Source organism: Fusarium fujikuroi, chromosome FFUJ_chr02 (assembly GCF_900079805.1).
Source record: "Fusarium fujikuroi IMI 58289 draft genome, chromosome FFUJ_chr02".
NCBI lineage: Eukaryota > Fungi > Ascomycota > Sordariomycetes > Hypocreales > Nectriaceae > Fusarium > Fusarium fujikuroi.
This window is the reverse complement of record NC_036623.1, coordinates 853,446-877,702: the sequence shown is the minus strand read 5'-3', so window position 1 is coordinate 877,702 and position 24,257 is coordinate 853,446. Positions and strand designations below refer to the sequence as shown.

Below are 24,257 nucleotides of genomic sequence, written 5' to 3'. Positions count from 1 at the left end.
CTAAGAATTTGTTGAGACCATGGCTTTTCGCACCTGCAGATAAGGTTGATCTTCCAATAACGTCTCGTTTCTTGGTGGGGAATTATCATGAGCAAAAGTCAACTTTGTTTCCCCCTTGGAGAGGCTGGAAAGCTGCTTATAACTCCACTACCAATCCATCATCACAAGCAATCGGACTTCCTCGGAGCCATAAACGTATAATGATTCTCATTCGGATAATTCAATGTACAAACGCCCCAACAATGTATTCCATGCATGCGATATTATACGTCTTGCTTGACTAAACGCTCGTTCATCTCTTCCTCCTCGGTAGCCTTGGTAGGCACCCTATTCCATTTCGCCATGCGCCAATCCAGAAACCAACGATTGTCAAAATGCAATCTCATCTATCACAAATGCGCTCAATCTACTGCATCCGATGCCCATATGCTAAACTCGACCAGAGTCAATCAATCGCTCCCTTTTTTCCATTTCATTAACGTAGCCATGCTGCCGCTTCCTAAGCTTAATCCCTCTGAACACCCAATTGACTTCATCAAGTATCCGTATCACATGCATATGCCATTACATCATATCTTTGCTCAGTTCGTAAGACCAGCCTCCCTCACGTCTGAGCTTGTCTCTGGCAGCCAGGTTCTTTCGGATGTCCTCTTCAGTAAGACGATCTGTGCCGCTCCAGTTGGCACTAGATGTTCGCGCACGGAACTTGTGGTGTCTGTCTTTGCTCTTGTCGAAGACCTCCTCCATGTTCAAGGGCGCAGGAGGTCCGAAGATTGACGCAGGGTCAATATCTTCCTGTCTAAAGAGGGCATCTCGAATGTATGGGGAGTTAGCCCATGCTGCGACCGTACCTGCTTGCGGTTCATCTTCGTCCTCATCTTCATCGTCTGTCTGGATCTCAGGAAGCTCAATGGCCTCGCCATTCTGGAATCGCGGTGATGATCTTGGTACAGATTTGGCTGCAGACTTCATTCCATTGACAGGACCGGGACGTCCAGGTGTCTTGTAAGAAGGTCCCGCCGGGTTGGGGTTCGGGGCGAAAGGAATAGTCCCTTTGTGAATCTGAGCCATGTCCATAGGGTTGCCTCCCTTCATTTGACTCTGAGCAACGCCAGTCTTGAATAGGTTCTGTGCGCTAGCCTGGGAAACATAGCCACTCGTAAGAGTCTTCGTCTGCAGATCCTGGTACTTGTTAACCTTTGTTGGAATACAAGACACGCTTTGATTGCTCACCCTCTTAAGAGCGCTGGATGGACGAACTGGAGGTCCCTTGATATTAGGAGGCTGCTCCATATCAAGCTCATCAGCATAGTCATCGCTAGTTCGACGACGCTTGGCATCCTTTGCCTGGTATTGAGGTCCACGTGCAGGTGGAGGTCTTGAAGGTCCATCCTCGTTAGCATCTCGAAGTGGCCTTTTGGGGCCAGATTTAGAACCATTTGTCAAGTTAGTATTGACAGGTCGTCCTATGTCATCTTGCGATCTGAAGATTCCAGAGTTCATACGAGAAGGAGGACGAGGCGGTCCCTCTCGCTGCACCGAAGCAGACTTGTCCTGCTGTAGACTGTACTGAGGTGGACCATTTGGCTGTGACCGAACAGCTGGGGGCGGCGCAGGGGTCTTCTTGGCCTTCTCAATGATTGCCAGTCGGTCTTGAGCTGCTTGACGCTGAGCATTCTTCTCACGCTTCTGTCGCTCTTCCTCTTGGCGACGAATGGCTTCTTGCTTCTTCTTGTCCTCTTTCAATGCTGCGCGATCGCGCTCAATCTTGGCCTTCTTCTGTGCAGCCAAATCGAGACCTCTAGGCCGCCCATTTGATCCGGTAGAAGCACCAAAGTTTGGTGCTGATTGCTTGGGCTGTGTAGAGGCCTTGCTTGCCTTGCTGATTGTTTGAGGAGGTTGAGAGCTTGTCGAAGCACCAAAGTCCTGATACCCGCTAGCAACAGAGTTGCCAGGGTGTAACTGTGAGCCAGTGTTGACCTTGATGTGAACGGTAGGTGCCGCCTTTGTCTTCGCCGCTGGCTCTCGGCCTGGCTTCGCAATTCGCCTCATTTCCTTGGGGCGAGATAGTTGTCCGGGAATGGCAGATCTGTGAGCAGAAGGAGGAGGTACCAAAGCAGGTGCATCGCCCATATCAAGCTCCTGGTCAGCGGCTTTGGCCTCTGTCTCCTCCTGAGGCTTTGCCCTTCGCGGGCTGGTTCGGGTTGGCTTAGGTGTAGCCTTAGGAGCAGGTGTTTCAACCTCTTTCCTGGCAGCGACCTGCTTTTCCATGTTGGCAAGCTTCTCCTGCTCTTTGCTGAAAACTCTGGCCTTTTCCCTTTCCTTTTCGCGCTCCTTCTCCAGTTTCTCCATCTGCTCAGCCTGGACTCTAGCCTCTTTCTCCCTTCTCTTCTCCTCCTTCTCGCGTTCTACTGAAGCTCTTGTGCGCTTAGCAACTGGTCGAGGTGCAGTTGACTGCTGATCGGTAACAGTATCGCCACTCCTCTGGGAGTCAATGCTTGCCTTAGGAACGATTGAATCCAAAGAAGGATCAGGGAAAGTTCCAAGCTGAGCTCGAGATGGCGAGAGCAGGGATGATTTGCCTTCGGCGCTCAGAGCTGCGCTGCTGGCGATCAGGCCCTTGGAAGTGCTGAGAATGGATGACATCTTGTTCTTGAGATGCTTTAGAGGACTGTCACGGAAGAGCCTCGTTGGAGACTTGGAGGGGGATGAGGAAGAAGGTGCAACAGCAGTGGCTGGTCTCACAGAAGCGTTCGTTACCGATATCGTCTTCTTCAATGGGCTTCCCTCCTCTGGATCCGAAGCTGGGATAAGTGGAACAGCAGGCACCGATACAGACTTGGAGTGTCCAAGGTATGCAGGTCGCTGGGGCTTGTTGGCCCGAGCCGGTGATCGGATACTGTCACGGTCTTCACCCAGGTCAAAAGATCCAAGAGTCTGCTTGCCGTGGATTCCTTCCATTACATCGGCAGTTCGGCTCTTAGAAAGTGACGGCCTTGTGGGTGTAGGAGCAACAGGCTGTTGTGTAGTGGGAGGGACAATCCAATCATCATCTTCGTCTTCGGGAAAAGCACCTGGAGTTGTTGTGGTCTCCAGCTTTCTGGGCGATGATGACTTAGGTTCAGGTACTGACTGAGATACAGGTTGTGGCTGCTGAGAGTTGGTAATGCTGTGGATTGACTTCGAGGGTCGACTTCCATTTGGCTGCGATTTACCGAGTACACTGATTCGGTCCTGTAGCATCTGGGTGTATGTCTTGTTGTGGTGGACAGCAAGCTCCTCAGCGTTCTTAGGCTGTTGAGGCACTGTAGGGAAATCATCAACGTCCATCTCGTCTTGATCCGACTCGTCTGATGCACTGTGTTCTGCGTGGCTTGCCAGGCTTTTTCCTCTTGTGTTTCTCCCCAAGTAACTCGTCCTCTTAGGATCGACATGACTTGTTCGAGAAGCTCTGGCACCAATACTCTTACCTGCTGTGAGAGGCTCACGAGCAGGGAGAGAAGGGAATTGCAAGCTGTTGCGGAAGCCCGGGCGGACGGGACTAGGGCTGTGGCGATCAGATTGAGACTGTGCATCATCCTGGATGGCGTTCTCGTCCTCCTGGGGCTCGGCCTGAGCCTCTTCCATATCAACGTCAGTTGTCGCTTGTTGTGTCTTGATCGGCGAGGAAGTCTTGATGGGATCCTTGGCAAGAGATGTCCGTGAGGGACTTGGCTGAGGGAAAGCAATGGCTTCATCCAAGGCAACAGGGTCAATATTTGAGGTATCTTCGTCCTCCAGGGGATCAAAGCTAGGAGGGTTGACATCTTGACTTCCGAAATAGCCAGAGTCGCCCTGCGTAGCCGGTTGAGATTTGGCTGCTGGAACTGGTTCTGATGCTTCTTCAACGGTCATGTGGGCGTCCTGGTCCGAGTGAATGGCTTGGGCGTCATCTGAAGGCTGTGCTGGCGCGTCTTCGATTGGTCCATCAGAGGTAGGAGGCGCTGACTTTGGCGATGGAGCGTGTCTTCTGGGCGAAGAAGACTTTGCTTGGTTCACAAGCTCCCTTTGAGGAGACTGAAGAAGAAGATGTTGCGCGAATCGGTTTGCTGAGCTCGATGGTGTGCCCCCAAAAACATTGGATAAGGGCTTCGAAGGGTTAATATGTGTTATTTGTGGACATTTGGTGGCTAAGCTTACCACTCTCGGCTCTGTGATCAATTTTCGTGCTGTTCGAGGTGTCTTGCCACGGAGTCTTCCAGGTGTTTTGAATGTTTCGGCGATGTTCCTACCAAGCGGCCAGTCAGTACATCGCGTCAAAACAAGGATCAAGACGCGTACGTTTCGTTCTCGTTGAAGATGTTGGCCATGTGCTCATTGAGCCATGAGAACTCATTGTGAGCCGCGTATGTGAACTCGTCTACCTCAACATCAACTATCTGAAGGGCAGAAGCGCGCTCATCAGCGACCCAAGCAGCTGAGCCGGTTGGAATGCGCGGTCCTCGCATGGCCGCCATTGCGTCGGTTGAAAAGGGGCGCGTGTGGAGATGATTGGAGTTGATTATCAACTATTGTTCGTGCGATATTGGCTATGTACTCATCGGGTTGGAAGGTCGGGATGAAGTCGAAAAGTTTCGTGTGTTGAAAGTTGTGAACTCGAAGTGCGAGAGGAGCTAGGTCTCAATAACAAAGAGGGATGTTTACCCGTATGCCGAATTCAGACTAGCGTTGATGGATTTCCCAGCTCGGCAGTGGGGCTCACTCAAGCTTCTATTCACGGCCAGCGAACGATGAGGATGTATTTCTTATGAAACAGAAGCATGTAAACAAAGTATTATAGGTCTCGGCGGGTTAATAAAGCGCATATAATGGCTTCTATTCGTTTATAGTTTCTACGGAAGTTAATAACAGCTCACTCTGAGCTGCAGGGCTATAACCGTTGTGCCGAAGCTAGACTTCAAGTACCTTTCTTAACGCCCGGCCAATTTAATGATATCAGCCAACACGTGCTGATAACGCCTTATCGGTCGCAACTCTCTTGTTTACTTTCGCGTTCCCCTCCCCCTTTGGATGCGGAGCGACGAAACATAGCAAAAAGATTCAACGAAGCCGCGGACTCAACCTCGCCCAACATGAGGGTTATTGAAGTAATTATTGACGTGAGTACTTGGTTCATACTATTTCCCTGCTATATCCATTCTGACTTTTCTTTTTTTACAGGGCTTCAAGTCTTATGCCGTGCGTACCGTGATTTCAGGATGGTAAGCCAACTATCAAAACATTCGAGGAACAATAACCAACATATACAGGGACGAGAGTTTCAATTCGATCACCGGCCTCAACGGTAGTGGAAAGTCCAACATCCTCGATGCGATATGTTTCGTTCTCGGAATTACAAACATGTCAACGGTTCGAGCGCAAAATCTACAGGTCAGTCACCGCCGATTCGACCACCTTTAGTACATACTGACGACAACCACAGGACCTGATATACAAGCGCGGTCAAGCTGGTGTGACAAAGGCCAGCGTCACAATTGTCTTCGACAATCGAGAAACCAAAAAGTCCCCGATCGGTTTCGAAGAATATGCCACCATTAGTGTTACACGACAGATCGTCCTTGGAGGAACATCCAAGTACCTCATCAACGGCCACCGCGCTCAACAACAGACAGTGCAAAACCTATTCCAGTCGGTGCAGCTCAACATCAACAGCCCCAACTTCCTCATTATGCAGGGTCGCATCACAAAAGTCCTCAATATGAAGGCTGTAGAGATCTTGGCCATGATAGAGGAAGCTGCCGGAACCAGAATGTTCGAGGATCGTCGAGACAAGGCGCTCAAGACAATGGCCAAGAAGGAAACCAAGCTAGTCGAGCTTCGAGAGCTCCTCAAGGACGAGATTGAGCCCAAATTGGAGAAGCTGCGAACTGAAAAGCGTGCTTTCCTAGACTTCCAGCAGACTCAAAACGACCTGGAGAGACTGACTCGAGTGGTTGTTGCGTACGATTATCTGCGCTACCAAGACTCTCTAAGCCAGTCAGCAGCAGATCTCGAAGGAAAGAAGCAAAGGCGGCGCGATCTGGAGGAGTCAGCAGCTCGTCTGAAGAGTGAAATTTCTCATCTTGAAGAGGATGTGAAGAAAGTGCGAGCTCAACGAGACAAGGAGCTTCGAAAAGGAGGCAAGGCTTCAGCACTAGAGGAGGCAGCCAAGAAGCACTCGAATGAGCTTGTGCGACTAGCCACCATTCTTGATCTGAAGAAGTCCAGCTTGGCAGAGGAAGAAGAAAAGAAGGTGGCTGTTGAGAAGACGGTCTCAGAGTTGGAAGCCACCCTCCAGGAGAAGACGGCCGCTTTCGAGAACGCAAAGGCTCGGTACGATGCCGCCAAAGAAGACCTGGAACAGCAAAACAGAGACGCTGAGTCTAAGGAAGAACTTCTTCAAACTCTACAGACAGGTGTGGCCTCCAAAGATGGCCAAGAGAACGGCTACCAGGGTCAACTTCAAGATGCAAAGAATCGTGCAACGACGGCGGCAACAGAGCAAGAGCAAGCAAAGATCAAGATTGCGCATTTGGAAAAGCGTGTCAAGGAAGAGGAGCCTCGTGCAAAAAAGGCGAAGGAGCAGAACGCCGATCTTCTGCGCGATCTTGAAGGCCTGAAGACACAAGCCCAGAAGTTAGAGAAAGAACTTGGTCGACTGGGCTTCGAACCTGGTCAGGAAGAGCAGATGTTCAAGAGGGAGTCAGAGTTGCAACAAACAGTTCGCAATTTGAGGCAGGAATCTGACAAGCTGAAGCGTCAAGTCGCCAACACAGAGTTCAACTACGCGGATCCTGTGCCCAACTTTGATCGATCCAAGGTCAAGGGTCTTGTCGCCCAATTATTCACTCTTGACAAGGAGCACACTCAGGCCGGCACTGCGTTGGAGATCTGCGCTGGAGGACGTCTATACAACGTCGTGGTTGATACTGAGGTCACAGGTACACAGCTGCTACAAAGGGGCAAGCTACGAAAGCGTGTCACTATCATTCCTCTCAACAAGATCGCTGCTTTCAAAGCCTCAGCACAAACCATCGCTACGGCTCAAAACATCGCACCTGGCAAGGTTGATCTGGCGCTGTCTTTAGTTGGCTATGATCACGAGGTGTCAGCAGCTATGGAGTATGTCTTTGGCAATACTCTGATCTGTGCTGACGCAAATACTGCTAAGAGGGTGACGTTCGACCCGAACGTGCGCATGAGGAGTATCACTCTTGAAGGAGATGCGTACGATCCATCTGGTACACTATCTGGCGGAAGCTCACCAAACTCGAGCGGTGTTCTGGTACTTCTCCAGAAGCTCAACGGCCTGACTCGTCAACTGAGCGAAGCCGAAGGTGCTTTGAGGGAGCTCCAAGCCCGCATAACTAAGGAGAAGGCCAAGCTGGACCAAGCTCGCAGAATCAAGCAAGACTTGGATCTCAAGAGCCACGAGATCAAACTTGCTGAGGAGCAGATCAGCGGCAACTCTTCGTCTTCCATCATTCAGGAAGTCGCGAATATGAAGTCAACCATTCAAGAACTCAAAGAGGGTATATCCGAGGCAAAGACTCGACAAGCAAAGGCGATCGCCGACATAAAGACCATTGAGAAGGATATGAATGACTTCGACAACAACAAGGATGCCAAGCTCGTCGAACTGCAGAAGGCACTTGATAAGCTGCGAGCTGGCCTCGGTAAGAACGCTGCCGCCGTAAAGACTCTGCAAAAAGAACTCCAGGGTGCACAACTCGACGCCGAGCAAGCGGGTGTCGACTTGTCTGCTGCTCGAGAACAGTTGCAAGAAGTCGAGATCGCCATCAAGGCCCAGCAGAAAGACATTCAAGACCTAGCAGAGCAAAAGGCTGAACTCCAGGAAACGCACGACACTGTTCAGGCTCAGCTTGATGATGAACGCGCCAAGCTGCATCAATTCGATGACGAGCTTCGAGCTTTGGAAGATGCCACTCGCTCCAAGAACTCACGCATTGCTGAGGAGAGTCTCGAAATGCAGAAGCTTGGTCATCTTGTAGAGAAGTTCCACAAAGAGCAACAAGGTGCTGCCGAAAAGGTCGCCCGACTAGAGAAGGAGTTCGACTGGATTGCGGACGAAAAGGACAAGTTTGGTCGCAGCGGAACTCCGTATGACTTCAAGAACCACAACATTGGAGAGTGCAAGTCAACATTACATAACTTGACTGAGCGCTTCCAGGGCATGAAGAAGAAGATCAACCCCAAGGTCATGAACATGATCGACAGTGTTGAGAAGAAGGAGGTGTCGCTCAAGCACATGATCAAGACTGTGATCAGGGACAAGCGTAAGATTGAAGAGACAATCGTCAGCTTGGATGACTACAAGAAGAAGGCACTTCACGAGACATGGGAGAAGGTCAATGGTGACTTTGGTAACATCTTCTCCGAGTTGCTTCCCGGGGGCAGCTTTGCCAAGCTCGATCCTCCCGAGGGCAAGACTATTAGCGATGGTCTTGAGGTCAAGGTCTGCCTTGGTAAAGTGTGGAAGCAGAGTTTGACGGAACTGAGTGGTGGGCAAAGGTATGCAATCCCTGACTATCACTGACATACAAATGCTAATGCTCTGACTTTTAGATCGCTGGTTGCTCTATCTCTCATCATGGCTCTGCTCCAGTTCAAGCCTGCCCCTATGTACATTCTTGACGAGGTTGATGCCGCGCTGGATCTCTCACATACCCAGAACATCGGTCGTCTCATCAAGACCCGATTCAAGGGCTCGCAGTTCATCGTCGTCAGTCTGAAAGACGGTATGTTCCAGAACGCGAACCGCATTTTCCGCACTCGCTTCAGCGAAGGTACCAGTATGGTGCAGGCTCTCACGCCAGCGGATATGAAGTAATGATGTTGACGGCAACTGGGAAATGCCCGGAATGAGTGTATGACAAGGACTAGACCGGGTTTTGTACATGAGGCGTCGGGCTGGATGGGGATGTATGATGTATTTTAGGCATTGGGATACCATGTGATATCGTTTGATTTAGTAACGTCAAGGCATGCATGGCCTGCAATTTCTTGAAAGCTTCGAAAGTGCTTCATTATTCAGGAGACAAGTTGATTGCGTGATGTGATCGTAAATATTAAATTGACTTGTATCCCCTCAAATAATGTTGTATGTCAGGTAACTGTTTCTCCAGGAACACAGAATACCCTGGACGTAACAAATTATGATCAGTGCCATTCAATCTGTCGATGTGTTGATCAACTTGGTCCAGAGCCCTCATGTATCACAGTTGTCCTACTCTGAAGATCCCAATCTGTTGCTCAGCTCCCAGATACCGAGCCAGCTCGGCAGGAAGCTCAACATCCATGTTCAGTCCTATGGTATTTTCCCCGCCGATCTTGACTTCAGCTAAGGAATAGCCTCTTGAGTGAATTTCTCCCTCGTTTGGGAACGACACTGGCAACAAAAATTCCTTTTCAGGTCTGGCTTTCAAGCCGTGGCTAATTTTGGCTGCGACTTGTTGCAAAATACCCTGTAGTCCTGAATCTGTCCAGGGAAACCTCAAGACAAGAAAGGAACCTTCAATATGGCCCAACAAACGGCTTGTCTTGTCTGGATCAGGAATCCAGAGGTCGACTTCGATGTTGGCTAGCAACGGGAAGTGTTCACGTGAGATGGCTTGCCAAACATCTTTCTGACCAACTTCAGAGTCCCGTCGAGCAAGCGTATACAGACGATCAAACTCTGAGTGCTTGAATGAGACAACGTCGCGCTCTAGCTCAATTCCACGACATGACTGAACAGGGAAAACCCACAGACTGTGTGTAACAGCCCGCTTCCCTTCCGGCTCTGCCCCGGGGAGCCGGCGATCGGGCGATCTGCCAGGGCCGATGTCCATGTCTCGGAGGGCCACGCCGGCCCGCGAGTGGGTCTGCCGGAGGACATCGCTGCAATCCACGGGAACGGGAGGGAAGAGGATCAAGACGGGGACGAGGAAAGCGACGAGGGTGACGGTGAGAAGTATGAGCGACACGGCGTCTAGGTTGCACACAAAGTGCTTAGTGGCAACCACTCCATCACGGATGCGTATACCTGAGAGCATAGTTGTCATTTTGCTCAGCCGCTGGGCGAGGGCTGAATCGCGACCTGCAGCGGTAAGATAGCCCTGCAGGCGCGGGATCAAATCCGTCATTTACCGTCGACTGCGCTAAACACTAGGGAGGGAGGACTGAGTCGACTTGGGTTAGGATGAGTTGAGTTGAGTTGAGTTAACCTCAGAGATGCAAAGCGCCTCTCGCACGAGCTGCGCAATAGGGGGAGACCCAGGATCTGAGAGCTGAAGTCGACGTTAACGTGCTAGTCCGATATTGATCAGTCTCGTTCTTGAGTATTTACAGATCTTTGTTGTTGTCGGCCAAGTTGTGGTGGCCTTTGCTGTATGTATGTGTATGCACGTATGTGAGCCCACACACTGTAGGGTCGACTAGTGATTTAGGTTTGTTTCGAGTTTTCATTTCCCCTCAAGTGTCATGATAGGCCCAGGATGCTGAATCTCCAACTACTCACTTCTGTACCCCTTCGGCGGCCACGGGCCTCCGATTCTCCCTGAGCGCACCTATCGCATCGTTTCGTTTTAAATTACGACCGGGATATTCAGAGTCTCAAACTAAGCCCCTTGCTTGAGCTCTCTCAGTACCATGGATGTTGCGATATAAAACTCTGCTAGGCTAGGTTGCCTCGTGCTGGACTGGAATGGCAGGGTTGGAAACGTGAAATGCTAGGAAGCAAGCACCCATCACATCCACTCTTTTACGCAAGGAGACAGGGTCTTGTTCCCCTGTAACTTAGGGACGCATTTTGACAACACGTCTTCTCCACAGGATCCGGAATGCGTAGCCGCTCAGCACAGTTGCTATGCGTTTTGTCGTCCCGCCTATCCGATGTAGTTTGATATCATCGTACACATAGCATGAGTGATATGTGCCGTTCTTCCAAGGATACAAGACATACCTCCTCCCTGATCTGATAACGACGGAGGATGTGCTATTGTAAAGACGCCATGCTAACTACAATACCCCGCTGATCATGGATTACGTGTCTCGGCCAACCACATAGACAAATGCTTTCGCAGCACTTGTTTGTATCCTGCAGCATCCTGGGAAGATCTGAGTTGGTCGGAGAGAAAGAAATACCGAGCAGAGCCACCAGCGGAACGGTTCAGCCGTTTCCCACCAACCTGTCAACGCCAGGGACCCTCTTTGACTGTCTTGGTCGTTGAACCTTGGTGCCACCAACAAGACACTTGACGGTAAATGTGTCAACTGCCAACGGTCTCACTTCAGCTATACTGGGGTAGAGGCATCAAATAAGAAGTCAGGATTACTCTGATCAACCCTGATGAAGAGCCCTCGTTTCTACGAATTTATTGGCCAACATAAGCGCGCTCCTTTGGGAATTCATGCTTTGTTTTGACTGCAACACTGTGCGCTGTCAAGCAGCGTAATGTTGTTGTCTTTGATCATCACAAGTAAGTCCCGGAGTTAACCAGGTAGTTTGTTGAAGAGGTGGGTCAATTCCCGTCTGATCCTGGTGTTCCTCATGGCGGCTGCGACCACCAGAAAATCCTCGTTGCATTGATCGCCATGAGGCTGGTCGGAGATACTTCTGCTTTCATCCAGAGCCTCCATTCTTGGATTCCCTGTCGTGCCGACACGCTGACTCGTAGTAAAAGTAAGCACAAATGGCTGTTGTACTTGGCCCAGAAGAGTCACGAAGCTGTCAAGCAGGGATCAACAGGTAACTGTAACTGGCAAAAGAAATTGTTTGATTATACCTTTTTGGCCTCATTGAGCCAAATCGAGTCTCAGCGTGTCAGAAGTGCGTTGTGGGCTTTACGACATGTCTTGGGTATTAAACCGACTGTCATAAGCCCGCAGATCGTAGCTCAGGCCGGAACTCCATACCCATAGAGGAAGTTGTGAAATGCGGTGAGATAGAGGCACAACCATTCCCTTTGATAACCATGGGACTGTTGGTAGCGTGGCATACAAGCATAGTTATCTCACTTCGCTCTACCACAAAAGCCTGGGAACAGATCGACGGATAATGCTGAAGACAAAAAGCAAGCCGGAGACTCGGGTCCGCGCCCCACCGATTAACTTTCAGGCTGAAAAGCATGCCTTGCTGCAATTTCCACATCTTGTTGCAAGGGAAGTCCTGGGATCTTGAAGGATGAACGAAAATGAGGCTCGATATTGGCAGCGGTTCTGATCCATCTCCACCGCCATGCCCTCCCCGCAACCCCTCAATGGTCTAGCGGTGACGATAATGCAGACAAACTCCGCCAATGCCAATTTGCTGTGGTTGGGATAGCTATGCCCAACGCAAGCTCTCGTTCTTTCAATGATCCTAGTTTCGGTACGTGAAACGGCTTTGAAACAGGCAAAAAACCATAGGTGAAGACCTTTCGTGGACTCTGTGGAGATTTTATGCCTCAGTTGTCTCGATACAACAGCAACAAAAAGAACCCCAGGGATCCGTATTTGGATAGTACCCTGGCTCCTTCTCGGACATTGCACTTCGCACGATGCTGTAATCATCTCTCGCTGTGATAGAAGCTCTCCCATCCTATCAAGATCCGTATCACTGTGAAAGAGTCCTTACTCCCTAGATATGGAGACCGCCAAGCAGCGCCGGTTAGTTTTGGATTGAGTCCAATCCTGACGAAGGCTTTGCGTTTATGAATACGAGGAATCAATTGGTTGTAGTGCCGAGTTTTACGCCCACTTCAGCAACAACAGACGCTGGTCGTGATAATGTTGGTTTCGATCTGTCAGATCACGCTCGCAGTAATGCTCTTCAAAATCACCAATGCCCCCAGCCAGAGTTACCCCGACGGACTATATGGTCGTATCAGATCCAAGCACACTGCAGCTTTAGTCCACATCTTGTCGAGGAAGGATGAAAGAGAACGTTTGAAGAGAGGTGGAGGACGCGTGAACAAGGATATAAATCTTCCGAAGCGCGCGCTGACCAAGAGCGCCAGCATATGCTCCTTCAGGCTTGAACGCCTTCCGATCTGCATCCAGTTTCCAACCTGTGATACATAGATGTAGTCTTTGTTAGAGAAGATGGATCAGACACTATGTCCCTTGATGCTTGGCAACTCGGCCAAAGCGGATCAGTGTACTGCGGAATTTCGGTGACCTGACCCAAGACTTTTTGAGCATAAGTGGTCACTGGTGGGAGCTGAGTGAAATGGGCTGTATTCTTTGTGGGCCGTTTGTTGGTTGTCGCGTTTGGCTAGACCAGGGCCAACACCGTAATCCTCCAGACTGGCGGCGTGTTTCCTGTCCACTGCACTCTGGCACAAACTGTCTAGGATTATGCGGGCCTTTTCTTGAATCGAGGTATTCGTGTTTTCGAATAGTAAAGGGAACCTAAAGAATCTAAGTATTCGGCATATTTAAGTTCACGACCTTCAAGTTAGTCTGCTCGACCCGATCACTCGGATTATTGGTTCGTGGCTTTGGCACGTTCCAGAAAATAACTAAGCTAGCTTGGCGGGAAGCTCCTGGTCTATAGTAACCAGGGCTCCTCCTATTACCACTCACCATCTAGTTGCAAGAGGATCGTTTTGTCTGTGCTCAGATACACATGGGTCTTGACGGTAGGGCTTGTTAACGCCGATGAACGTCGGTGCCGGCTCCGATAATCAAGGCGTTGAGGCTTGAGGAGCAACACCAATATCATCGCACAGGACTATGCAGCGTTATAGTACCGCATACATAACCTGCATGTGCAAGATGGAGCTTGCAGAGCTAGCTCTGGCTAGCTTGCATGGTATCACTAAGCACCACGTCTGCAAGCTTCATGCACTGAGGGTACCAAAATATGCAGCGTTGAACCAACAGGGTATGGTCAACTGTTGGATCATTTCAGGGCTATTCTGGTCTCGAAACTGGTTTGGCGGAGTAGTCGGAGGTCCCATGGTAAAAACATAGGCTTGTAATATAGTAGATCGTTTCAGGGCGATCAGTACTCGATCAGGCCTCTAGTAGAAGCATCGGAGGCTCATCCGTGGTTGTAGTACTATAGCAGTGGTATGGAAACCATCCTCTCAACTTATCCAAAGACTATGATGGATGGTATGACCTGGTTTGATGCAGGATGGCAGAGCTGAAAACAGGGAATCAACGACATGTATGCCTGAAATTTGCCACAAGCTCGCCCGCAGTTTGAGTCTCGAGAACGAATGTTCAATGTCCACCATACATCGTCATGATGCCGATGACAAGAGAAAATAAACTGTTGAGCCAGAGTCAACTCCTGACAGCCATGACCCACAGAGGCGTTCATTGCTGGGTTCGGCCACGCGACTACCCACACAGGCTGCCGGGAGCGGGACTTGATCCAAGCGTCAAGACATCATTAAGCCGTTTCATTTGTTGCCAGTGGCTGGGACGGATCCGGTGGTTGTTGCTCCGCGGCGCCTCTGTCAAGGGTTTCATTGGGACATGAGTGTCCTCTCCCACGGTTGCAACCCTTGTTGATGGTGCCCTATCAGATCGCCATCTGGAACCAGGGACTATGGCCGCATTTTTAATGTCAAGCCTGCCAATGACAGGTACAGGTTTGTAAGGATGAGGAAACACCTCAAGGCTGCTTTCTGTACGTAAGAAGTGGTGAACAAGATAATAAGGCCATCGAGTATCCGAATAACAGAGGCAAATCATGCTGCACTGGTGAAAACTGCAGCATATCCTTGGGGAGTCTGTCAGTTCTTTGGTCCAAAGCAATGACTTCCATCCTGACAGTCCTGGGAGGTTGCATCACCGCTGATGATTGACCTTGTCCATGGGTGATCCCTGAAGTGCCTCCCGACAAGAACAACGTCAAAAGCACAGACACAGCCTTGAACGACCCCCAAGGATTCTGTGCCATCGTTTGTGGTCGGCGTGTCTCCTTATGTCTCAGTTATTATAGAGGTTCGTACTGATTTGTTATGTCAGCCTCATTTCACTGATTGTATCAGGCTGTCCACTCGCGTGGCTGACTGAAGACTGAGACCATTATGTCTGGCCAGTAAAAACCCGAGCTGGAACGATCGACAATGCGATATCGTTTTGTATGCAAGAAGATAGTCGTATATCTGGACTTGAACGTCCTGGTGAGCAACTTTTTCAAGTTGAGTAGGGGTCAGAAGGAAGGCGAAAATTAGGATAAGGCTATTTCGCATTCTTTAGCTGCATTAGGTCAAGGCCAGATGGATGGACGAATACATACCTGCATGATGAATGAATACATCCAACCCTTCCCCATCCATCACAAACTTTTTAACTGGAACATGGTAGCTCATCAAAGCCAGGGGAGCGGTTCCGACTGCAAAGAATTAAGGCCGACCCATCAGCTGCAAATGTCCGTCTGCGGCTTCGGCACTGTCCCAGTGTGGTAAAGCTTTAACGGCATTTCCTAGAGGTACGTAGGCACAGAGAAGAAACAAGACCCAGGAGATCGGGCGCATTCCAACCATTCCATGTCAAACAAAACGGAGCTGGTTCGGGGGTATTCGTATCCTTGTCAGTCAATTATCCATGAAATACAAGATTTCGGGGGTAGAAACGAAAATGACCAAATGGGAGAGGAGTTTGTTATGTAGGTGCCTTAGGCCAAGTGAATGGAAAGAGGAAAGAAAGAACTTTCCTATGCCTAGCAAGGTAAGATTGGATCGGATTGGCAGGCATGAACCTAATGGATGAGGTGTAGGCAGGCACGCCTGTCATCGATGCAACTGGGGCGTGTTCCTTCCCTTCCGTCCCCTTTCACTCCATCCCTCCTACCTAACTAATCTTATCCATCCCAACCCATCCAACATCCTCCCCCCAAACTCAAGCTCAGCCCGCCCCGCGCTCCATTTGGCAATAACATCATCCATCTCGTCGACCCAATCTTTGTTATTCACCCCTGTCTCTCGATCACCGTCCTGACTAACCCCATTGAACGCGCCGTTCAAGGGCTATATGTCATCGTCAGCTCCAAACCTCATATCACAATTGTCGCTCTTTACTCGACGCGTACTAGTTACCTTAGCAGTGGATTGGAAATCTGCCCCAGCCTTTACAAGCGCTCTCAGAGCCTTGTCTCTCTCCCACCAATAAGTCATATATGTTAAGACGACTTCAACTGCCTCTATTATTAGCTGACCCAGCTCTACCGAAATCTTTCGAATTTGTGGAAACTCAATACCGTACGGATACCGGGACGCACACATCCACTTGAACCAGTACTCCGTACAAGACCCTGCTCGTCTTACACTCACTCCTCCACATGTCTATCCACGTTTGTTTGTGCTCGAAAAGCTTTTCTTGACGGAGCTCTTATCCTTCTTCGTGAGCTTCTGATACTGTTACCTCTGCTCAAAGTCACCTATTTGTGTCTTATTCCCAGTGCCAGAGTCACATTCCAGCCCGGGCCATCTACCCGTGGTTTGATGACCTGCTTGTCAGTGGGCGTGGGATCGGTCCCCTCGTCAGGCAGTCAAAGGGCACCAAGCTTAAAGCTCTTGGCCGGTTCCCGGGACCCACGAGCTCAGGCTCTCTCATTGAACAACGATTTGACGCCCCGTCAGGCTTGCATCTTGCATACGACAGGCTCCTACTTCAGGGAACAAGGACGTTTTTGGCCTTCAACCTCATCTCCAGGGGCTCAGCCAACTGCTTGACCAATCCACTCTGAAGTCAACCGTGTCCCCGCTGCTGCCGTTTTTCTGATATACGCCCCCTACGTGGATCTGGAATCAGTAACCAATCTAACATCTTCCCTACGGCAAAGAGCCCTGACAACTTTGCATCGATCAATCTCTCCTCCCTGTCACAGGTGACAGTGCCCCTCCGTTCCCCAACCGCGATACATGCATTCCCTTATTGTCGTTGAAGGCCCCTCTCGCATTACCTTACAACTATCTCAGACCTCCCTCGTCAGTGACTAAAGAACCATCTTGCAAACCGCCGCGTGACACGAGAACTAGGTTCAAGCTCCGTGTACGAGATTTATCAAAGTGTGACAACAGAGTCACAACTACTAATCCTTCCCTTGACCTCGACTTCTTCTTGGGCACGTCTGTAGGAAGCTTTTGGACCCCTAAAGGCACCTTGCACCCTTTGCCGTCCTTCAGATCTTGAAAAGGATTTGAATTACTGGTCAACCCGCGATAGCGGTTCTAATATTCACTGTTTGTGAAGACACGCCCGTTGAAAACCCGTTCGAAACACCCCTGACCCTCTGCACAGTGTTATTGAGACTGAACTGCCAGTAGCCAGCCCTTGGTTACGCGCACCTTTCTGCTCCATCGGAGTATCTCGAAGAACGACCTGTCCACCTTGCTGCTTAACATCACTATTCCATAACTGAAGCAACTCTAGCCAGTAAACAAACCTTTGGAAAGCATGCGAATCGCGACCTGTTGACTAGATTCTTTTCTACTTCAACACCATTGAAGCATCGAGTCACTTAATATCGCATTAATCGACTAGTCACAATGGGAGACTACTACCATCACTTCCTGTCTTCGATGTCCGGGGCAGGGATGAATCCCGCGACATCCCCGGAGGAGATGCTCGACCCTCGAATGCATGGAGCACCGATGCCGATGGTATCTGCGCCGTTACCCGGTCCGTATCAGCAACTTGGATATTTTACCGGGTTTCCAGATCCCATGATGTTCAATCAGAACAAGTCGCAGAAAGCTCGCAGAAAGTCTGCGGCTGGTACCCCTGCAGCAGTTGATCATGTCAAGCATCGAAGAACACGATCAGGCTGCTTCATGTGCCGCAGTAGGAGAGTTAAGGTATGTAACTGAGGACCGAGTAGGAAGCATACCTAACTATCCCAGTGCGACGAAACCAGACCAATATGTGAACGTGCGTGTAGTCTTGCAGGGACTTGTTGATTTGGAGATGGAAATGCTAACAGTCTCAAGGTTGCAAGAAGGGAAATAGAGAATGTGTCTACCCGGACCCCCCGTCATCAAAAGGATCCTCAGCCTCGAGCGGCAAATCCAAAGATACTGCAACTTCTGCTCAACAAACCAGTCCAACTTCGTCCAAATCAGAGGATGACGAGGACATCGAGCAAGAGAGTAAATTAGAAATGATTGTGGACCAAGAAGAAGATACTGAAGACCAAACCAAGTCTTCGGTACTCTCCAGACAGTCAAAAAGTGTCTCGCCATCGACCGCAACAGCAACACCAAGTAGCCTTGCAGCTGTCTATTCCTCCTCCGAGTTTCCTATACAGACAGGCGAAGCCGACTGGTCACATCTACCACCGGAGTACCAACAAGGCCTCTCCTTTTTCGTGGAAAACCTTAACCATTTCAATTATTGTATACCCCTGGACTCGGATGGCTTTTTTACAAAGATTCTTCCGAATATGGCCACTCGCCACGAGCCCTTGCTCAACGCGCTCGTAGGCTTCTCTGCATACCATATCACTCTTCGAAACCCACAGGGAAAGCTCCAGGACTTCTTACAGTATTACAACAAGAGCGTAACGCAGCTCTTGGGCTTGTTTAAGAGACGAGAAAAGCCTAACGTTGCTACTCTTCTCACTATTCTGCAGCTTGCCACTATCGAGGTATTTTTCAATCCTTTCTCGCCACCCAGTGTTCATATTCTAACTGTACTGCTTAGGAGTATTTTGGCGACTGGGTCAATCTAATGGGACACCAAAAAGCAGCTTTCGAAATAATAACGAGTATATTCACCCCCCAGACAGTGATGCAGACGCCCGTTGGCCGCATGTGCCTCAGCTGGTACGCGCGATTCGATAACTTCGTTGCCCTCATGGGAGGATTCCCTACCGATCTGCCGCGCGAATGGTTTCAAGCGATGTTGGACTTTTATCAATCCGGGATTACGTCGAACCCAGATGAGTTACATTGGAAAATCGATGCGTGGTCCGCACGGCTTCGCCTGATCTCTTACGACATGTCGATTTTGTTCGCCCGAGGTAGTAGAGGGCAGATATCCCAGGAGGACTTTGTGAAAGAGCATGAACTCTTGAACCAACAGCTCATAGAGTGGAAGGAGAAACGCGACCCTGCCCTGCAGGATCCCAAATATCTTATCAAGGATTTTCCTCCGGCAGAAACTCTCGACCCGGACGACTTTGTCAATCCCTATACGGTTGGAATACTTTACGATTTCCCCCTGTTCGACGTCACAGTTCTATGCGCAGAATGGAATAGCATCATGATAATGCACAAATGCCAATCATCAGGAATGAGACCGGACCAACTGTTTGCGGATCTAAACCGCCATGCATATAGGACATGCCAATATTTTGAAACATTGGAGTTCTGGCCTTCAACTCCAAGAGGCGTTTTGGTTCTGATACAAGCATGTATTGCTATTGCAGCTCTTTTCTGCCCTCAGGATGCGAGGCATCACATGTGGTTCCGCCGGAAGTTTGCTTTACTAGAGACTATGGGGTAAGAACAAAACTCGTCTACATCCTCCAGTCGAAGGGTCATAAATCGAATTATTACTAATTATTGAGTAGGTATATTCATCCTCTTCCGCTACGTACAAAAATGGCAGAGTTATTCCGAGAACCCGACTGCGTAAACTGGTGGCTGCCAAACGAAGAAGGATTCAGCCCAGTATTACAGGAAATCCGTAATTTTGCGGATGAACGGAACGCTGCAGCTGTCACAGCTCAGCAAGAAAGTGTTCGTGAGGTTCGACATATTTTCGCCAAGATGTCATTGATGGACGATGCAAATGCCCCGTCAAGCTCTAGTCCAGACTCTGCTTCAGGCCCCAGTGTTGATTCATCCGGTGCGAAGCGATGAATGTATTCAGGGGCTGGGATCTATCCCGAACCACGCAAGTGGACAGAAATTGCAACACAAACTCATGATTATTTAGATTATCCCCCTATTTTTCTTCTACCGTCCAATTCACCTTTGTGGGTAGATTTTCGAGATTGTTGTTTCTAGCAGGTACAAGATTTCGAGGCAGGCAACCAGTTACGACACTTCTTTTCCTTGGCCAGAAGGAAACTTCGTGGTCTGTTTCGGGGTTACACACGCAAGAATAGAGTAAGGAATCATTACGCGTGGTAGGGTAGATAAAACGCATTTACAGTCATGATGCTGGCACGTGGAGGAGTTATTGGAAGATTGTGTGTTTCAACAGGCATTTTGATGGTACCAGTACCACCGTCAGGTTGGTTATGTATTGACTACTGAGGATGATTGTGTGGTCAATTGTGTTATTATACAGTGGGCAGGTAACTCTGCCATGCTATACTACCATATCCTGAAAGACAAGATATGAAATCAAATGGATATCGCCTCGATCCGTCTATTACTTCTCATCCTTTTTGGTTTCGTCCTCTAACTTGATATCTGTGGTCTTTGCCGCATCCTCTGAGGATTTGTCCTTGGCCTCTGAGGATTCAGGGGCATCCACATCTGGTGCTGAGTCTGCAGATGCGTTTTCCTTTGTCGGCTCGTCCTCTGCAACGTCCGTATCTGTAGATTGCGCAGACTCGACAGAGTCCGCGGCCGGCTTATGTTCATCCGTTTGAGTGTCATCATCGTTTGCAGAGTCTTGTTCTGAAACAGACCCGACGACTGTCTGGTCGGCATCATCGTCAATTTCTTCATCTTCATCGTCATCATCATCTTCATCTTCTGCCTTCTCAGCTGGGGGATTGTGGGACTGTGCCCCGGATTCTCCCACGACTGATTGCTCAACAATAACAGGGACATCAGCCACTTCTGGCTCCTCCTCCACGGGCGAGGGAGCGGTCAGGTGCATATCCTTTAGTTTCCTGGAGACTCCAGCGGGTTCCTCCTCCTCGGCTTCAATGACAGTTGTCACAGCACTTCCCGTTGAAGGACTACTTCGAATGTGTCGTCGAGTATTTGTCCTTGTTGGATGCATGTTGTCTTCTTCGGCAGGAGGGCCTCGTTGATGTGATGAAGGCTTGAGGATGGTGGGAGGGGGTTTCTCGGGCTCCTGTTCAGTATGGGGTGCCTCGAGTCCCTCCGCCTCGGGAGGCAACTTGTAGTTCTCAGCAGGCAGCAGATCATACAAGTCGCATACAGTCTTAAACAGGACGTACAGTCCTGTCTCGGCTTCTACAGACCAAAACACACCACGATGCTGAAACCAGGCATGGGCGAATATGCGATGCAACCTGCGGAACACATTGACGAGATTCTTGACGCCCACATTCTTACTGTGGTTGTCATTATGGACGACAAAGCGGCTGGGGAAGATCTTCTGGTCGGTCACAACGTTTGCAGCCCAGTCCAGGGTGTGACAGCAGTAGTCGATGGCGCAGCAGCTCTTGGGCTGCTCGTGGACAGCGCAGAGGAACTGCCATTCGGAAGCGCGCATTTCAGGGCACGTGCTCGCACTGCATGGCGGGGTGTCGAAGAGGAAGCCAACGATCAAGGAGTTGCACTGTGAGATGAGGAAGCGGCAGAGCTCATAGAGCCAGATGGTCCGGTCGACGCCATTGGGAGGTGTCGCAAGCTGTAGCGCGGTGCCACGGGTGATTGGCTGGGTGTTGGAGGAAGTATGGTAGCAGTGGAGGGCGGCTAGGTGTTCTTGGAGTTGAAATGCAGAGTCGAGCTGGATCATGTTAGCTTCAAGGTTCCCACATATTAAGATGACGGCGCAAACAAGGTACCTCTTGTAGCGGTATCAAAGGAGGTCCAGCAGCCATATCTGCTGCTTTTGTTCCTGGGTGTATCCGCCGTCTAGAGCTGGCTTCAAGCTGCGATTGCTCCTGGGGTGTCGTATGAAGACTGGCTGCAGGACCGCCAGAAGGAGACATGGGTGCCATTTGAATCTCTGCAGCTGGCGGAGGGCTTGGGAGCCTAGGGGAGCTCGGTGCTAAAGATATGGCTTGCAAAATTATGGTCGTTGCTAATAAAAACTTGCGATGTTGGGCGAAAAAGATCTGGGGAGAACTGGGCGGTTAATATCACACAAGGCTGCGCTGGGTTGACAAGTGGCTGGCATGGCAAGGGGAGGCAAGAAAGCCCAGGACCATTATTCCAAGTGACGAAAAGACTTAGGCCATCTTAGTGCATTTGAGTAGGTCTCTAGACCAGTTAAATTTGGCACCCTGGTCTAGCGTCAGCTGGTTTATTACCCCCAGAAGACTATGCAGGGCTACCTTAGGCTCACCAGGGGGTCTAGGGTGGGGATTCGCTATATGCATAACAGAGAAATGCCCGTCGCATGCAGCTAAGGGGGACCGGGCAACTTATACCACGGAGCTTCTGAATGCATGGTTTCAAGATATTTTGTGAGTGCTTCTGATTGATCGAGAAGAGTCTAAACTCACGACGAAAAGAATTCGATATTTACCGACCGTTAGAATTACTCCCCGAACGTTCTTGAACTTAAAGAAAAGCCTGATCTAAACGGCCAAACGTTAACTACAACAGTCATGGATTTTGATGACGATGCCCCGCCAGAGCTGGTTGATACAACCACCAACGATGTGGATGAGGAGATTACAGTCAAGGTTCCCATCACAATTGTGACAGGTATTACTACCAGCCACTATTTATTTCATTCGCTAATAGTTGATAGGATATCTCGGTGCTGGTAAAACCACTTTGCTAAATTACATCCTTACGGCTCAACATGGCAAGAAGATCGCTGTCATCATGAATGGTTAGGACGGACCACGATTTGTCAGAAACAGCCACTAACATAGTATAGAATTTGGAGACTGTAAGTGCTCGGTTGTGAGATTGTCGTTACGTTTCTAAGTCGTACTGCAGCGCTCGACATTGAAAAGTCCCTTACTGTGAACAAGGGTGGTGAGCAAGTTGAAGAATGGTTAGAAGTTGGCAATGGCTGTATCTGCTGTTCCGTAAAGTACGTCTTGCATGTACAGCAACCACCCCCTACAGTGCTAACAGAATTCAGGGATACAGGAGTCAATGCGATAGAGTCTCTCATGTCAAAGAAAGGTGCATTTGACTACATCCTCCTCGAAACCACTGGCTTAGCCGACCCCGGAAACCTAGCCCCCCTCTTCTGGGTAGACGACGGACTCGGAAGCACAATTTATTTGGATGGAATAGTCACGCTCGTAGATGCGAAGAATATCTTGCGCAGTCTTGACGACCCCAATGGTGTTGTCGAAGGACACGACGACCACAGTCATGGCCCTGTCATGACTACAGCACATGTTCAGATCTCCCATGCTGATGTGATCGTAATCAACAAGGCCGACATGGTTACAGAGACGGAACTCAGCCGGGTCAAAGCAAGAATCCAGTCAATCAACGGTCTTGCTAAGATCCATGTAACGGAGAGGAGTGTAGTCCCTCAATTGGAGGGGTTCCTGCTTGATTTGCACGCATATGACCAATTCAATGAGTCAGACGCAAATGCTAAGGGACATAGTCACCTCGACCCTGTAAGTTCCCGCCTGATATATGATGATTGTAAGAGGTTATGTAGCTAACCGGTCAGACCATATCGACCGTCACCATACCCGTTGGCCGCCTTGAGTCAGGACAACTGGACACAGTTGATCGTTGGCTACGATCGGTACTATGGGACAGTAAACTTCCTGAAGAAGAAAAGGAGAGTGATTTCGAGATTCATCGGTCCAAGGGACGGCTTGTGTTTGCCAACGGGGAGGTCAAGATGTTGCAGGGGGTGAGGGAGGTCTTTGAGATAAATGACGGGCCGTTGGGAGACGAAACGCCCAAAGAGGGGAAGATTATTCTGATTGGAAGGAACGTAGCAGGTGTTGGATTTGAAGACAGCTTCAAAAAAGCCCTGAGCTAGCTTTTTTTACGCAGAGTAAAGAATAGAATAGAGGTGCATGATAACTCTAGGATGTCTGAGGTGTTTCATTAGTGGTGGCTGGTCACTGAAGCAGTTGAGCTCTGCTGAAGCTGAATGAATGGGAATTGACCTCCGTATCTTCTCGCCTATATTAACTACTGTTGTTAGTCGATATATCACAGTGTCTAATAGAGGCTGGTGTTATTTGTAGGCGTTGTTTGTTGGCGATGTTTGCCATGATGTTGGAGCGTCCCCACTTATTCCCGCCCGGATCATCGTCCATTCCACCTCATCCCAATGTCCAGCCTTCTCTCTCAGTGAGTTAGCCCTTCTCCAACCAGTAGCAAACCTAAAGCCCCAGGCGAATAAGGCCAGCTCTGAAAGCAAACGATCGCATCTACAAACAACATCCCTACCATTTTGTCAACCTCCGCACAAAAACACATCGACGT

At 49.7% G+C, this 24,257-nt stretch overlaps 6 protein-coding genes; 3 read left to right on the top strand and 3 right to left on the bottom strand.

The window, feature by feature from the left end:
* Positions 1 to 564: 564 nt before the first annotated feature.
* On the bottom strand, positions 565 to 4,496 carry FFUJ_05013 (uncharacterized protein; the record flags this gene model as incomplete). XM_023571632.1 has 3 exons in its annotated part: positions 565 to 4,128; positions 4,180 to 4,267; positions 4,321 to 4,496. 3 exons carry the CDS (start codon positions 4,494 to 4,496, stop codon positions 565 to 567), a joined length of 3,828 nt encoding a protein of 1,275 aa, XP_023425906.1.
* Positions 4,497 to 5,111: 615 nt separating this feature from the next.
* Positions 5,112 to 8,869, top strand: FFUJ_05014 (probable chromosome segregation protein cut14; the record flags this gene model as incomplete). XM_023571631.1 has 5 exons in its annotated part: positions 5,112 to 5,138; positions 5,200 to 5,240; positions 5,289 to 5,409; positions 5,462 to 8,550; positions 8,605 to 8,869. 5 exons carry the CDS (start codon positions 5,112 to 5,114, stop codon positions 8,867 to 8,869), a joined length of 3,543 nt encoding a protein of 1,180 aa, XP_023425905.1.
* A 385-nt stretch (positions 8,870 to 9,254) lies between these two features.
* On the bottom strand, positions 9,255 to 10,082 carry FFUJ_05015 (uncharacterized protein; the record flags this gene model as incomplete). Its single annotated transcript, XM_023571630.1, has 1 exon — positions 9,255 to 10,082. One exon carries the CDS (start codon positions 10,080 to 10,082, stop codon positions 9,255 to 9,257), a length of 828 nt encoding a protein of 275 aa, XP_023425904.1.
* Positions 10,083 to 17,507: 7,425 nt separating this feature from the next.
* Positions 17,508 to 19,823, top strand: FFUJ_05016 (uncharacterized protein; the record flags this gene model as incomplete). XM_023571628.1 has 5 exons in its annotated part: positions 17,508 to 17,816; positions 17,862 to 17,889; positions 17,949 to 18,604; positions 18,661 to 19,460; positions 19,532 to 19,823. 5 exons carry the CDS (start codon positions 17,508 to 17,510, stop codon positions 19,821 to 19,823), a joined length of 2,085 nt encoding a protein of 694 aa, XP_023425903.1.
* A 517-nt stretch (positions 19,824 to 20,340) lies between these two features.
* On the bottom strand, positions 20,341 to 21,823 carry FFUJ_05017 (related to cell cycle regulation Mob3; the record flags this gene model as incomplete). XM_023571627.1 has 2 exons in its annotated part: positions 20,341 to 21,618; positions 21,677 to 21,823. 2 exons carry the CDS (start codon positions 21,821 to 21,823, stop codon positions 20,341 to 20,343), a joined length of 1,425 nt encoding a protein of 474 aa, XP_023425902.1.
* Positions 21,824 to 22,444: 621 nt separating this feature from the next.
* Positions 22,445 to 23,805, top strand: FFUJ_05018 (probable dopamine-responsive protein; the record flags this gene model as incomplete). XM_023571626.1 has 6 exons in its annotated part: positions 22,445 to 22,544; positions 22,591 to 22,674; positions 22,723 to 22,734; positions 22,785 to 22,881; positions 22,933 to 23,428; positions 23,485 to 23,805. 6 exons carry the CDS (start codon positions 22,445 to 22,447, stop codon positions 23,803 to 23,805), a joined length of 1,110 nt encoding a protein of 369 aa, XP_023427149.1.
* Positions 23,806 to 24,257: the final 452 nt, after the last annotated feature.